The sequence below is a fragment of the Typopeltis vanoorti genome, chromosome 11 (assembly GCF_054136105.1).
Source record: "Typopeltis vanoorti isolate ZY-2024b chromosome 11, IOZ_Tvanoo_1.0, whole genome shotgun sequence".
In the NCBI taxonomy this organism is placed as follows: Eukaryota; Metazoa; Arthropoda; class Arachnida; order Uropygi; family Thelyphonidae; genus Typopeltis; species Typopeltis vanoorti.
Genome location: NC_143559.1, coordinates 68,496,943 through 68,513,702, shown reverse-complemented (window position 1 = coordinate 68,513,702; position 16,760 = coordinate 68,496,943). Strand labels below are relative to the sequence as shown.

At 36.2% G+C, this 16,760-nt stretch overlaps 1 protein-coding gene across 1 annotated transcript in view; it reads left to right on the top strand.

Annotated features, from left to right (window-relative positions):
- LOC150101696 (uncharacterized) overlaps positions 1-16,760 on the top strand; it is a 208,981-nt gene that overhangs the window by 65,642 nt on the left and 126,579 nt on the right. Inside the window, exon 7 of the mRNA XM_090400154.1 lies at positions 5,450-5,526. Within this exon, the coding sequence (XP_090256280.1) occupies positions 5,450-5,526 (77 nt within the window). The remainder of the gene's footprint in view (positions 1-5,449; positions 5,527-16,760) is intronic.

Genomic DNA, 16,760 nt, shown 5'->3' with positions numbered 1-16,760 from the left:
CGAAACAAAAGATTTCTAAAAATAATTTTGGATAGGAAAGTAGCAATGAAAATTAATTATGTGACTATCACACCTTTCAAGGATATATACCAGAAAATGAAGATGAAGAAGATCTGAAATATTGGAATTAAAATTTATGTTGTGAATATGATAGCAAATTATCATAATTAAGAATTTGGTGGATTTTTCTATTTATCCTAAATGACACTGTAATCAGCAAATATATTGTTATAACTGGAATATAAGTTATATTCCACTTATAACAATATAACTGGAATATATTGTTATAACTGGAATAAATGGTAATTAATCTCAAAATAAATACTTGAACTCTTAAGTTTCATTATTGCAAACATGCTTTGAACAGTAGTTTATTGACAATAATGCACTTAACTGAAGAATCATCTAATAATACAAATTGTGATATTTTTGCAGATTTGTCTGTCATAAGGATTACTAAAATTGGCTGAAACATTTATTTAATTAGCATATAAATAAAAATACACAAACTTAATGAGCAAACACTATGCAGATTGGTGGGTTAACCAGTCAACACCACTATTTGAGAGTTAAGTGCAAGTTTCGGAGATTCTGCATGCCCCAAAGGGCGACTGTGAAATTTCCCACAAATCTGATAACTTGGTACCACGGCCTTGTCTGGTCCTAAATCTGTTTTGCTGTCTTCAGTGGTGTTGTGATTGACTGAATCCTGAAGTTTTGACAGTTGTACAGATATAAACATCTATATTCAGATACTTATTTGTAGTTTGTTCCAGAGTCTTCTCTACCAGTCTTGGGGACTGCTATCTGATATGTCCACAAGCCAGATGGGAGATCTGGAGGTTGGGAGATATCTTGATGTATTGAAAGCTTGATGTTATTTCTGATTTTATTTATTTCTTTGATGGTAGCTTCTTCTCTTCTGAAGCATGGAGGAGTAATGTGGAAAAGGATAGGCAACTGTAGGAGAGGAGTAGACCTTAAGGTACCAGAGATGATTCTTATTGTTATATTGAGCAGTTTGCCCACGAGATTCATGTGGTTACTTTGGTTCCAAACAACTGGCAAGCAGTACTCTGCTACTGGGAAGACTATTGCCAGGGCTACTGTTCTGTGGGTCAAAACATTACAACTTCAGAGCCTCCATAGTTCAGTCGGTATCGACGAAGCCCTTTGGTCGGAAAGTTCTGGGTTCGATTCCTGTCAGTGATGTGAGGAACCTTTGTGGTCTCTTTCGAACCTGATAAAGGTTCCTCACATCACTGACAAAGGAACCCCCCCCCCCCTTTCTAGTCTTCAAAATTCGAGTAATCAGAGTTCAAGGAGAACTGGCCTACCAGTCTGGAACTCGGGGAGTTAGGTTCCAGGGGTGAACACCCCTTTCAAGTCTTCAGAATTCAAGGAGAACCGACCTACCAGTCCGGAACACAGGGGATTGGGTGCCGTAGCCCCCCCAGTACAGTATAAACTTTCAAGGTGTATTCTACACACCTCTAAACTTTGTAATGGTCCAAATAGACATGAGTCCTGAAACCTCATATTTCTGAGATACAGCCCCTTTGTAGCAGTAGTACAAATGCATTATTATCTGTAATGCAGACAGAAGGCAGAAAATCATAAATCCCTTAGTAACTGCCAAAATAAACACTATAGGATGAACGTACTTTACAGAATCCCCATTATTAGCCATTCAGCCATTGAGACATCATCATTGACAGCCCATGCTCAAAAGTTCTGTAAAGTTCCTGGCTGGTGTTTGATGGTAGTGCATCCATGTTCAACATATTCCTACAGTTCATCAACATTCCTCGCTGGATAGAGCATCTATTGATTTCAAATGGACTCCATAAATGAAAGTTCACAGAATTTAGGTCAGGTAACTGAGGCCATGGATTGGTCAAGGTGGACCAATTACATCTTTTAGGTAACTGATTAAAATACCTTCAAGCCTTACAACTGAGGTGTGGTGAAGCTCTGTCATGCACAAATCCTGTGTTTCTCCAATATGTCAAGGGAACATCATTGAGCACATCATGGAAGTTGTTTTCTTACAAGGTTTGGCAAATCATAGTTCAAAGGTCATGTAAGTCTGTTTGTCAAAGCATATGGCTCTATTAATCTGTCTCCAAAGATACCGCCTCACGCACATTAGTTTAGAGTTACTGCTAATGTCCTGAATAACTACATGTAGGGTTTGATTGATCCACATATGACTGTTGTGGTGATTGAAGATACCGACCCAAGTAAACCCAACCCTTGTAAGCAAAAAGCACCTAAAACAAAACTTGTTGGTTCCACATACTCTCTTGTAGAAACCACTGAATAAATACCAAATTAACAGTGATGATCATCTGCTAAAAGTGCTTTAACCACTGGAAATGGTATTGTTAAAGTTTCATGCATAATTATGAAACTTTACCCATATCATAATTGTTTAGGAAACATCCTCTTCCATTGATTATTTGCTGCTAAATGAAGCACATTTTCCTCAGTTTTGAATATTCTCATGGTATTTTGTCCCATTCTTCATTTCTTAGTGCAGAAACTAATGCTCGCAGTAATGGTAATGAATAGAAGTGTATGTTTGAACCCCTTGATAAAGCCAACTTTCCTCGTACATTTTTATTGGGGCATCCATAATAAAAGCATATTGGCCAACAAATAGATGCATATCAGCCAGCAAATGCCAGACTGGTTGGCTGAGTGGATAGCACACTTATTCTCCTACCAACAGGTTGTGTTCAAGTCCCACCATGGACATTGATGTTTATAAAAGCTTACTCTTGTATAGCTTATATAGCTTCTTGACTTTATAAAGGTTTGTCCTTAAAAAGAAAAAGAAAAAAAGGCAGCTGCCACTTGCTCAGAGTAAACCCATAGACCAAACACAACTCCTGGCATGTCTTGCATGAATTTCTTTTGTTTTAATTTAATGTGATTGCTCAATTTGCAGTCTTTTTCATGTTGGTATTCATATTCCAATTACAATGGTGTCCAAAAGCTAAGGAGGAACTACATTTTTACTTATATATGAAAAAATGTTCATGACTGCAGCCAAATGTGGACATAAATTTAGTGCCAGCATACTAATAAATTATATTACACAAAAAATATGTTATAACTTTTGTCCACATTAATTTGCAGTGCATTTCTGGCAAAAGTCACTAATTTCCTAAGGGCATAGTTAAGGAATTAACGTGCAGTACTTACACAAAACTATGTGGGGAGACATTTCAGTATGTAATATGTCCCCTCCGAACTGCGATGCAGCTCTCACTATGTCGTACCATGCTTAGTACCAAATGATTCAAGAGTTCTTGAGGCAAACTGGCCCACTCCTTCAGAGCAAGGATAAGGCCTTGATTGTTTTCTGAATGGGAATTTCAAGCAACAATGCATCTCCCTGTTGCATCCCAAACATGTTCTATGCAGTTGGGATCTGGTGAGTATGCTGGCCACTCGATTCAGTTAATATCCTCAGTCTCCAGCAGTATCTCCACTGCTTGTGTATGATGTGGTATGGCATTATCATCCATAAAAGTGAGTTCTTTGCTACAGCATCGCGGAACAATCGAACATGACACTGAAGACCTTCATTGCAATATCGTTCACCAGTCATAGTCCCATTTTCCAGCACTTGTAGCTCAGTGTCTCCCCACATCATGACCCTAGCACTGCCATATCTATCCCCTTCAAGAACGTTCTCGCAAGCATTGGTAATCAGTACCGCTTTCAGGTCATGGATGTGAAAGCTGGATTATTAAGAAGAAAGACAGAAAGCAAATTGATTCCTTTAAATTAAGAGTGTGGAGGAGACTTAAGAATCCCATGTACTGCAAGAATGACAAATATGAAGGTTTTAGAGAATATAAAGAAAGAATGCTCCTTGGAGGCGATGATCGCTAAACAGAAGTTGATGCACTTTGGTCATGTTATGCAAGCTGATGATTCATTGGAAAAGGCAGTTATGTTGGGGAAGGTTGAGGGAATGAGAAGAAGAGGAAGACCACAAAAGATTTGTGTGGACAACATAAACAAACTTATGAACTTGAACTTACAATTACCTAAAGAAAGGACAAGAGGCCAAGTGGGATGGAGAACCTTTGTTCACAGGATCACCAAGAGTTGAAAATGACTGGATGGCACATAACAATTTTACTGTATTTTCTAGGAGTATGATTTTTAGTTTTGTCTAGTCTAGGTAGCATAGTTTTAAAAATATTCTACATAGTGGAATATGAAGCCTTTTGTCATTTTTGCCTTGTTGAATATTTATAGTTTTGTCTTTCCATTTTAAATTACATATTTTTTTTTCTATATTGATTTTACTAATTTACAAAATAAAAGTACATAGATTTGACAATTTCCATTGATATAACAAATTTTAATAGCAGCTTTTCCTTATTTGAATTATCATGTCTTTTTAGAAACTTTTTTTTTTTTTTTGTAATTGGAATAGATATAAACTTAGATGTAGTTTAACTAAGAAAAACTAAAAAAGATTATATGCATTTGTTTGTGTATACAAGTGGGGACTGGAAAGTTCTGATACACACCTAAAACAAAACGTTCTTTCATATCTTTTCTTTTAGGATTTATAAGAAGACATAAAATTAATTTTTGTTCTGGGTATTTATCAGAACTTCAGACTCTCCCCCTCATATGCAAACAATCGCTTTGATATGCTCAGAGCATTACACATATTTATGGTGACCATACATCCTTTATTTAAGAGGACAGTCCTTTATTTCACTACTCTGCCCTTTAGATTTTTTTTTTTTTTCTAAACTGGCCATTTTGTCCTGTATTTTGTGAATTGAAATAGTAAATTGAATATTGGTGCACAGCACGTGGCCCACAGAAACATGAAACTGGCACTCGCTAAAGACGTGGCATATATATGGCTGCGTTGTTGATGTGCATGTGTACATATTGTACTTGGCTGTGTGTGTAGTGTAGAAGCTGTGGTAGGAGTGAGCAGATGTTTTGAAGTTTTGCTTATGTCTTCCTGGATCCAATGTCTCCCCCCCTAACTGAACGAGTATTTTCATTAGTGAACAATATGTGGAGCAATGAAAAAACCCAATTAAAAATCAAAACATTGAAAGCATGCATTTATACCAAATACAACTTTGACATGAATTGTATACAGTTTTATGAATATTTAAAACACAGACCTGATTTATTAAAAAAAAAAAAAAAAGTTCATTCTTGTGAAAAGTATCAAAATTAATTTTTTTTTACGTAATAATGATTGTTTATTGCTTGTATTTTATAAAGGTTATCTCGCATCACATTTTCTCAGAGCCATGAAGTGTTTATCATTTGTTTTTTACCTTCCTTATAAGTTAGGGAATTAATTTATAAATTAGATGCAAATGAATTTTATTTAACTAGAACTGAAACTTTAGTTTTAAAAATAATGTTTATGTACTCCTGTTTTTTTTAGGACATACCAGTTGAAATACCAGAAAATTTAGAGCATTGGCTAGGACAGTCTCTGATTACTTGCATAAAAGAAGAAAAGTAATTTTTATCATTACTTCAGAGATAAAATATTGGCTATACGTATTTAAATATGTAAATACATTCTATGGAGAAAACATTATAGATACCTACCTAATAATAATCGCATGTCGGTCCTCCTCTAGCATGAATAACAGTCTGTACTCCAAGATGTTGACTCCACCAGATGCCGGTGGTGATTCCAGCCATGCCTGTTGCAGCATTATCTACAACTGTGCCTTAGACATCAGTCCCAGATATATTGATCTGATGTCTTATTCTGTTGCTGGAATTTCCTCCGGCAGTCTAGTGGGGTGGTGCATTGTCCTGCTGAAACAGAGCATCAGCTACAGGAGCACTGACTCCATATGCAAACAATCGCTATCCAGTGGCCCCCAAGGTCCCAGGATTTAAATCTGATTAAATCTCTCTGGGAGGCACGAAGGCCATGAAAGTGTATAGGTGATCAGCCAACACATTCTGGTAGCTCACAGCATTTACATACCTCTCCAGACACACTAAGGGATCAAATGTGTCACATGAGAAGGCTCCCCAAACCATCACAGAGAAACCACCTTCTTGAACAGAGCTGACATGGCATGATAGAGCCTCATACTGTTGACTGTGCACCCATAATGGGATTCCTCAGACCACACGACTCTGATCCACTCTGCAGAGGTCTAGTTTTGATGGTCCCAACACTAGATGAGGGGCAGTGCCCGATGATGAGCTGTCAACAGTGGAACACGATTAGGGCACCAGCTTCCGTAGCCCATGGTATGTAGGGTACACTGTGCCATTTTCTCACTGATGCTGTTTGGACCTTTGACAATGAAAGCGGATGCGTTTGTGTTGCTGTTGCCCTGCAGTTAGTCTGTACAAGCATTGACAGTCTACGTCAAACCCTAGTCATCAATGGAGTGTGGTCGTCCACCAGTTGCTTGCTGGGCGCTGCTATGCCTGTTGATGGCATATTTGCAGTGGACCCTTGATATGGTTGACCTTGAGAACCCTAGGGTTTGTTATATACACACATACATATATACACACTGTTGCTTGAAGGGAAGGGGGGAGAACTTAAATAAGTTGAATGCAGAGTTAAGAATGTTGGCATTTGTGTACCAACAAAAATGCATGTTGGTTTGGGTAATGTGGAGCTTACATATTGCAGTCCTACCATGAAAACCCATATTGTGAGCCTCAGTTCTGAGGTTCACAACATGGTATGTTTTTGTGCAGGTTTGTGTTCCATTTGATGCTTGGAACCTTTTGCCTAAAATTAATAATAGCAAAAAGAAGAGAATACAATTTAGAAACACATATTGCATTTATTGACTTTGAAAAAGTATATGACAAAGTTAAAAGAAGCATTTTATTTAACATTTTAAAAGGAGCATACATACTACCTAAGATGTATGATCACATATGAAAATGAAAAAGATATAAACCTAAAAATTGCAAAATATTTTAAAAAAAACAGGTGTAATTAACTCTATATTTAAACCAAACCTAGTTCAAAAACAAAAGTTTTTGAACTAGGTTTGGTTTAAATATAACTAGGTTTGGTTTAAACATTAGCCCTACCAAGATTGTGTGGAAGTGAAATCTGGACAATAAAACAAAAAGACAAATGAAGATTAATAACAGCAGAAATGAAGTTTATGAAAAAAACTGCAAAGTATACTCTATTTGATCACAAAAGGAACAAAGAAATTATGAAAGAATTAAACCAAGAATCAGTAATAGAAAAAATTTAAAAATATGAACATAAATGGATAGAACACGTTCAAAGAATGAAAATAGAAAGATTACCAAAACAAGCCTTAAAGTACAAGCCATTAGGAAAAAGAAAACCAGGATGTCCTCTTAATAGAATCAAGGATGACTTCTAAGGCTGGATCAGGCCATGCTAGGCCTAAATTCTTGATATGCATGATTATGATGATTGATGCTTGGAATTCCACATTCAACATGCCAGCTGACAAATGCAGATTTTGCATATTATCCTTTGTAACACCTTACGATCATGATCGGTGAGTGTGGTATGTTGTTCACTGCAGGCAGCACTTGCAGTTGACTCCCTGCCCTACCATCTTAGTATGATATCACTGCTTGTTGGCCTATGATAGCCCAATTTGCCAACAATTTGACTTGCAACATGGCATCCTATCACAGTGTCTCTTTCATCACTCAACCGTTTCACCTGGACCGTTCGTTACACTGACTTGGGAGCATCGTATTCCTCCAATTTATACTGGCTATGTGACTTGTTATATGGCACGATGCACCTTGCCCACGGGGGTGTCTGTTTACTTCTTTCCAAGTAGTGTATGAGATCAGTTCCCATGGTAACATTCCTATGTAGAGCCTTGCTACTTCAGTCAAGAGCATAATGTATAGCAGTTTGCTTTCCGTGGGAAATGCACAAGTTTTCTTTCCCTCGTTCTATGGATAAAAAGACAAAAAAGATTGTTTTTGTTTGTCAGTCTAACTTTTTATTTTTTTATGGTACTCTTATCCAGGAAAGGTTATGTGCATATCCTGCTGTAGAGACCAAATGTGAAACTTTTCAAGCCACTTCAGGTCTCCAGTAAGCAAGGCAGTGGTCTCACACCTAAAAATAAACATCCGTTCCCATGGCAGGATTTGAATCCACAGTCTATTAGTTGGAGGATAGATATGCCAACTACTCAACAAATAAGGCCAGCAGTTTATTTTGTTCTAAAATTTTAAAAGCAATGTTTTATTTTACTTTTTCACATTCTTATCTTCCTTTAACTTTAATAATAATTAAGGGGATACAAATCCCCTGTTGTTTAACTGCCAGTAAGCAAAACTCTAAGATCGAGAACTACGAATTTATGAGTTTCATATATACTGAAAAACTATCGGCAAATTCAAGTGTAAATGACCATTTGGTAGTACAACACCAAGGCAACTTGAAGCAAAGGTGGAGCAAGCTCCCTCGCTATCCTTGATATTTTCTCATAATGTAAAAACACAGCCCCTAGGGGATGTAATACTGTGACTACATCATGAGGAGAAGTCACTACTCAGACCAGTTTCAACCTTTTTTGAGGTCTCATCAGTGAGTAGATAGACCGGGAAGATAAGGTTCAGGTGAAAAGAACTTGCATACCTTTACTATACGAATGCCATAAAGGTGTGTTTGTATATTATCATAACATAAATTGAAAGCCAAACGGCTATTTTTCTGGCATCCTTAATAATAATTAAGGGGATACAAATCCCTTGTTGTTTAACTGCCAGTAAGCAAAATTCTGAGATCGAGAACAACGAATCTATGAGTTTCATATATACCAAAAAACTATCGGCGATTCCAAGTGTAAATGACCACTTGGTAGTACAACACCAAGGCAACTCGAAGCAAATGTGGAACAAGCTCCCTCACTATCCTTGATATTTTCTCATAATGTAAAAACACAGCCCCTAGGGGATGTAATACTGTAATTAGTTCAATTGACTTCCCACCATGCCAGATTTGCTGATTCTGTTGTCTATTTCTATATTTAATTTACCATCTTCAGTAAAAATCGTGCCTAAGTAGCTGAAATGTTTTACTTGTTCCACAGGTTCTCCATTCACAACACAGTTGACATTTTCAATGATTCTGCCTATTTTCATTGTCTTTGTCTTTTTATTGCTGACCTTCATACCATATCTATTACAACAGTTATTCAATTTAGTCAGAGAATCTTGCAGACTTGTAGCGGATTTATTTAGAAGTATAACATCATCCGCATAAAGCAAAGACCTGACATTAACATCTCCAATTTTGATATCATGTTTAATACCACTTTCCTTCATAATGTGGTCCATATAGATAATGAATAACAGAGAGGATAATGTACATCCTTTTCTCACACCAGATTTAACATTAAACCATCTTCCTGTACTTCCTTCAATTTTAACTACAGACATACAACTCAAATAAAGACTAAGTATTGCTTGATATAATGCCCCATTGACACCATATAACTGCAGCATATTGAATAGCTTCTCTCTTGGCACCTTATCATTGCCTTTTCCAAATCGACAAAACTTAAATACAGATCTTTGTTATATTCCCATGCTTTCTCGACTATTTGTCGTAAAGTGAAGATCTGATTCTGACAGCCTCTATTTGGCCTGAATCCAGCTTGTTCTTCACCAAGCTTTTCTTCCACAATTCTTCTCAACCATTTCTCAAGTATACTTGCATAGATCTTGCCAGGAACACTCAGTAGGGATATACCTTTGTAATTCTCACATTCAGTTTTATTTCCCTTTTTATATATGGGTACTATGAGAGCTCTACTCCAATCATCGGGAATTCATCCCTCTGTGCAGGCTTTCTAAACTATGCAGTGCAGCCACTGTAAGACTCTTATACCACCATACTTCAGCATTTCTGGTCGAATATCATCTACTCCTGCTGCCTTTCCACATTTCAAGCCTTTGATGGTTTTTTCTACTTCAAGTATGGATATGTATTCCTGCCTGCATGCCTGGTCAGTGTTTTTTACCACTGTGCTGTCATCACTGCTTGTTTCATTTAGCAGTTTTTCAAAGTAATTACTCCATACTTCAAGGATATCTTTTTCTCCCATTTTCATGTCACCTTTATCATCTCTAACTCCTTTTACAGCACTCTTTCCTCCATTCCTAAGCTTCTTCAACAACCTCCAGAATATTTTGCCACCTTCTTGATATTTATTTTCTATATTCTTGCCAAAGTCCTCCCATGACTTTTGTTTAGCTAGTTTTACACAGTATTTAGCATTCTTGCATTTGTCTCTGTATTCTCTAAGAGCACAAGCTGACTTATTTGCCAGGAACTTTTGATATGCTTTCTTCTTTTCCTTTACTGCCTCCCTCTTTAACTTCCTGTGTCCACCAGGGAGTTCTGATTTTTTTATCCTTGCACACAACCTTGCCAATGCCTCTCTGGCAGAATCAATCAATGTTTTCTTCAGAGTTTGCCACTGAATCTCCAAGGTTTGATTCCTGTTCTCAAACTCTTTCATTTTTTCTTCAATAATCTTTGTGTATTTTAATCTACAGTTCACATCTGAGAGCTGCTCAACTTTTATTCACTTTAAAACTTTCTTACGTGTTATTCTTTTCGATATGAAATTCAATTTTATCCTGCTCAAGACTAAATAGTGATCACTTCCAATTTCAAATCCTCTGTACACTCTGGTGTCCTGCACCAGGGAGAAAACATCACTATCAACAATAACATAGTCAATGAGACTTTTCTTATTCCTAGCCTCTTCTCTCCATGTGAATTTGTGCACATTTTTATGTTAGAACATAGTAATAGTAATAACCAGTCCATGTCCTCAGCAGAAATCCAACAGATATTTGCCATTATTATTAGCTTTGCTCTTTTCTCCAAATTTTCCCAAAATATTTTTGTATATTTCACAATCATTTCCTACTCTGCTATTTAGATCCCCAACAAGGACCAACTTTTCCTTTTTCATTGTGTCAGTTGCTTTTTCTAAAGCGTTAAAAAAATTCCTCCACTTCTACCTTAGTAGAACCTTCTGTTGGACCATAGGCACGAATAAGTCTCATTGTCCAGTTCCCCATTCTCATATCTGCCCACATTACTCTACTTGAAACTGACTGCCATTCAAGAAGATTAGCCTCGTTTTTTGTGTTGAATACTATGGCTACTCCTTCTTTTCCTTGATTGTCATTGCCTGAATATAACATTTTGTATTTATTGCTCAGAAAGATCTCACCAGTTTTGGTCTTTTTTGTTTCAGTCACCCCTATTATGTCGATCTGGTACTTATCTAATTCCTCAGCTAGCTCCATTTCTTTGCCATTCAGGCTTCTTACGTTGATAGTACCGATCTTAATTCTGGTGATGTTGAGTTGGGGTTTGTTTTCAGATTTGTTCCAGTAGCTGACTTTTCGCTGCTCGCCCTGGTTTCCTGGTGAAAACAACAGGGGCCTTGTTTAACCGGGCGACGTCCCAGCCGGCATGAAATTTTGTCATGTTGTACCATCATTTTTTATTTTTTTTATTTTGGTTTAACCAATAAGAATACAATTTGGTCGGCTAAATCCCAAATTGCTAGCTCATCCTTGTTCGTTCAGTATCCAAGTAGAAACCCAACAGGGTGCACCACGAGTAGGTGAGGATTGGACATTAGGTCAGAAGCCCTGGTCGGTTCTTGGCATTCCTTTAAAGGTTATGTGGAGGTCTCCTCTCAGTTATACAGCTTTGACCCTTAAGCACCCCATTCATTAATCTTGTTTTATAATTATTAGTGCTTATTTCATTCTGCTGTAAACAACTGAGAGCTACTTTTGATATAATTGCTGAGTACCTTTATTTCTAGGAAATAGTTTTTCTCTTTTTTTAAATGCCAGTGATTTTTTTTTTTTAAGTTCTTGAAGAAGTATGTTTATTCCCATTCTAAGCCTATCCAGACACACATACCAATTAAATTTATTGTCTAACAGGAAGAGACAAATCCATTGTCTGCAGAATTATTTCATTTTAATTAATATTTCCTTTTTAATATATTTACAATATCTTATGTTTCTTATTTAACTATATAACAGTCTTAATTACATGACTAGCCATGTTTACACCAGTAAATACATGGTGGTGAAATGAAATAACTTTAAGAATCATTCATAAGGTCGTTTTTGAAATATTGTGGAAAAACAACAAATTATTTGTTGTTTTTCATTCATATGGTCATTTTGGTAGTTAATTTTATGCTGCTATTTTAAGTATCAAAATGAAGATATCTTATTTATACTCATTTTATTCATATTTTTTATTCTTGAAATGTGGATGAGTTTATTTTGAAATGCTTTGTGCTTCATTATTTTAAAACAGTTTGATTGCATAAAATTATTTCAACTGAAGTGCAGGTTGAAGTCTTTTTTCTGTTAATGAATATTTGTGATAGGGTACACAGTATTTTGATCGGGCATTCACGAGTTTATGTTACTACTGTAGCAAGCAGATAACTGATTGATTCGAGCTCCAACCTGTACCTGTTATTTACTTCAGGTTTCCTTGCTGGCAGAAAATATGGAGTTAGTTGATGATATATATTTATGTATGTACATGGAAGAAATTTTTCCATTTGCTTTTACTCTATGCATATGAAAAATGACCATTTGGATGATGAGGACCCTTTGATATGTACATAAAATATACTCATTTGAGGCATTCATATTTATCAAATTATATAATCTAAATACTTTATTTTCATTAGGAAAGAAATTAACGTGGTTATCAACGAACAGCAGTTTAGAATTCTTTATCTTATGGATAATGAATTAACTTTTCAAAATGACTTGTCACCAACACAAACTTTATAACTTTTTAGTAAACTTTGAATTGAATAAATACTGCGTATTCTCCTTGTTTCTTTAATTTACAGTTTTAAAAGAAAAATATCAATCGAGTTAGCTGTTCGTCATTTGGTCTTTGTCCACTTAGGGAGCTGACTTATTCACAAATAGCTATGCCAGTTTCCCCTTGAGAAAATGATAGACTGTTGTAAGCTAGCCGTTTATCACTTGAGTCCCCTCAGTTTTGCAATTGAGTTGATCATCTATAAAATTGATTGACTGCTGAGTTAATGTTATATTTTGATTTTAATGGAAAAGACTGTACATATTTAGTTTATGATTATTTCAAGTAAGTGACATTAAATCAAAGTGCCAGTGTAGCTCAGTGGAGATGGCATGGTGCTAAATCACCCGAAGAGAGACCATAAGTTTGATTCTAGTCGCTGACTAGAGGAACTTTTACTAAGCTTTTTTTTACCAGTTCCTGAGTTAGTCGATCTCTAGCATGGGCAAGCGGGTTTTTTTGTCCTGTAAACTAAAGAAAATCGACCATAGAACCCACACTATATTCAGACAGTAAACATATTGTTAGAATTAGAGGGGTCTGGTTACCACTGTTGGGATATCAGTAAAGGTCAGAATCGGTCTGGCTAATGGTCTTTCCATGATTCATAGCATTATACACATTTTAAAGGAAGTATCCTTTGCATTATAGATACTAAAGCAATTGGTGTGAAGTCATCAGCCTCCATATATAAGTAGCATAGTTGTGAAGATACTTCATGCACAAACTTTGTTTGCTTACACGTGGATTAAACAAGAATGTAATTTCTCATCAAGCTTAATTTAATTTAAACAAAGTGGGGTGAGGAAGGCTAGGCTAGCAAAAGAGGTATTTAATACCAGGATGCAAGAAAAAGACCACTAAGTAGGTAAATTGATGTAATTCCCTAGAAGACTGAAAAATAGAATCTAATAGTATTGGAGTCCTAACAGATAATAGACTAATTTGAAGAAAAATTGTTGATAGGAAATTAGTAATAATGGCAACTTTTCATAAGTGAAGAGGTTATCTTGAAAGAAATGGCATGTTTAAATGAGTCCTTCAAAGGACAAGGCATGAGCAATTCTTCAGTGATTGTAGAAACATTTCTCTCCTCAGAAAGAAAGAAAGAAAGAAACACCTCTGTTTTCTTTTTGAGAAAAAGAATTAAACTAAGGGAGAAGGAAAGTAAGAAGAAAACTTCTTATGGTTAATTTCTATGATAAGAGATTTTCTTAATGAGAGTGTGACTAAATCTTATTTCTCTGCTATGAAAATTAATAATAGTAGTGATTATGATTCAAAAAGTAAGGTTATTAATAATAATCACAATGCAAAAGGTAAGATGAAAGAACTGTTTTGGGGAGGTGTGTGTGCACGTGCATGCAGGCATCCATGAAGCTAGTGAGTAAAAATGACAAGAAGAAAAACTTTGAATTGAATGGGCAGGCAATAAAAGGTATAAAGATAGTTGTGGTCCTATGGGAATACTACAGCATATGTATACTAATGCCAGAAGAATCAGGAAGGAGAGAGAGAGAGAGAGGAATTTTGTGCAATTCTCACTAATAATAATAATGGTGAGACTTGGTTGACAGCAAATGATGCAATTGCACCCATAGAACGTGAAAGATGTTGTATTTTCATGGAAGATAGAACAATATTGGGTGGAGATACTTCCTTTAATGATAGATGAATTATGGCCAAAACAAGTAGGAAATCCTCAGGATCATAGATATGAAAACAGTTCATTTGAAACAAAAACAAATGTGAGAAAAAGGTTGATCGATTTTATAAGCTGAGAGAGGGAACACCAGGGAAAGGGCATGAGTAAATTAGGAGATATGGATTTTAAGGAGGAAAGATAATATTGGAAGTTTTCAAATGTGGAATTTTTCAGCTAAGAAAGGATATATGTGTGGAACTGCAAGACAGGTAATTATGACATGCTTAGGAGGCAGCTTGAAGCAATGTCATTGCAAATTATCTACAAGGCAATGTTTGGCAGATAGTTATGTGATTGTGTGAAGGAAGTAATATCAGGCTGTATACCTGAGTCAGGAGGATAAATCAAGTAGGAGTAAGATGGATGTCAAGTATTATTTAGCAGGAGGTGAAAAAAAAAGTGAAGGTTATAGGTTAATAGGATATAGATATATGTTAAGGAGAAATGTGATAAGCAAGTTCACAAATACTACAAGGCACAGGTAAGAAAGGTGACCAGCACGTGGTAAGTAAAGCAAAATCAGATTATGAGAAAAAATTAGCAGAGCAGCCAAAGAACATTCCAAAGAAATCTTCAGCTATGCAGCAAGCAAAAGGAAGAGTGACTACGAAGGAGAACTTTAACAAGTGCTGATGGTAGCAAGATGACAAAAGCAGACAAAAAAAAAGTTGATTTACACAGTGGCCACTTTGCAAAGATCTGTCATCCAAGTGAAGATTTTGGTGTGACAGATGTGGCAGTAGCTAATACAGATTGTAGGAATAGAGATGGATGATTTTGAAGTACTTAAGATATTATGGAATCTCGCTGCTAATTACTGCAATGGGATATCATTCTTCATATTATGAGAATATGCAAAGGAATTGGAAAAGTTGAGAAGACAGAATTCAGGAATTGGTGGATAGGAATATGATACTTTGGGGGACACTATGGCTTTATGAAACAGGTCATGTCTTAATAATTTACTCTTTTTTATAAGAGTGGTGGCTGGGTTGGATTAAAGGAAAATGATACTGCTGAATTTTGCAAAGGCATTTGACAGGATACCATGTGTTATCCTGTCAAACATCATATCAATATGAGGGGTGGCTGATGGTACTATATTGAAGAGCAGAATCTAGGAAAAGCTGGTGACTAGTGATATGTCACAAGGCTTTGATCCCTGCTATTTAATTTATATGTAAGTGATGTAGGAAATGATTTGAAGCGATATGGTCAGTTGTTTGGTGATTATGCAAATTTGGATAGTATGATTGTTAATCAAGGTGGAAAGCTTGCAGGATGATGTAGTGTGATTTGTCACTCTATAATACAACTCTCCAGACTTCCATGTCCCACTGAAGATGATGCATGTTGGTTTGGGTAATATGGGGCTTGCATATTGTGGCCCTGTCATGGAAACATGTTGTGAGCCTCGGTTCTGAATGCTTTTGTGCTGATTCATGTTCCAGTTGATGCCTGGAACTCTCCATTCAGCATGGCAGCTGATGAATAGTGGTTTTTACATATTATCCTTCACGTCACCCTACAGTCGTGTTTAGTGAAGGTGTGAGTCATCCACCTCAGATATCACTTGTAGTTGACTCCCTGTACTTCCATCTCAGTATATGGTATCACTGATTGTTGACCTGGGATGGCCCAATTTGTCAATAATTTGCAGAACAGATAGGTCTGCAACATGGCATGCCTCTTTCAAACTCCATCAGTTTCCTTCTTGCAGCCATTTCATCCGGACACAGTTGCACTGACTTGGGAGCATAATATTCCTCCAATTTATACTGGCTACAAACATGACATGATGCACTTTGTGCATGGGGCGGGGGGGTGTCCATTGATTTCTCTCCAAGCAGTGTATACACCTACATATAAAAACAAGTAATTAATCATCCAGTTCTCATAATATAAATGTAGTAGCAACCGAAAATGATAATTTGAAACAGAATATTTAAGCTTACACTACTTTACATAAACAACCCAGAATAGATTCCAAGGTTAAAATAATGCAGAAGTCATATATTTCTCATATACAAGTAGTCAAATGGTTTCACAACTTATTACTAAAATATTCTGGATTAGAGATAGATGTTAAATGTCTTTCACTTGGTTATACAATAAATTAAAGATGCCATGAAATTATATTCTTGGTTTCATCCT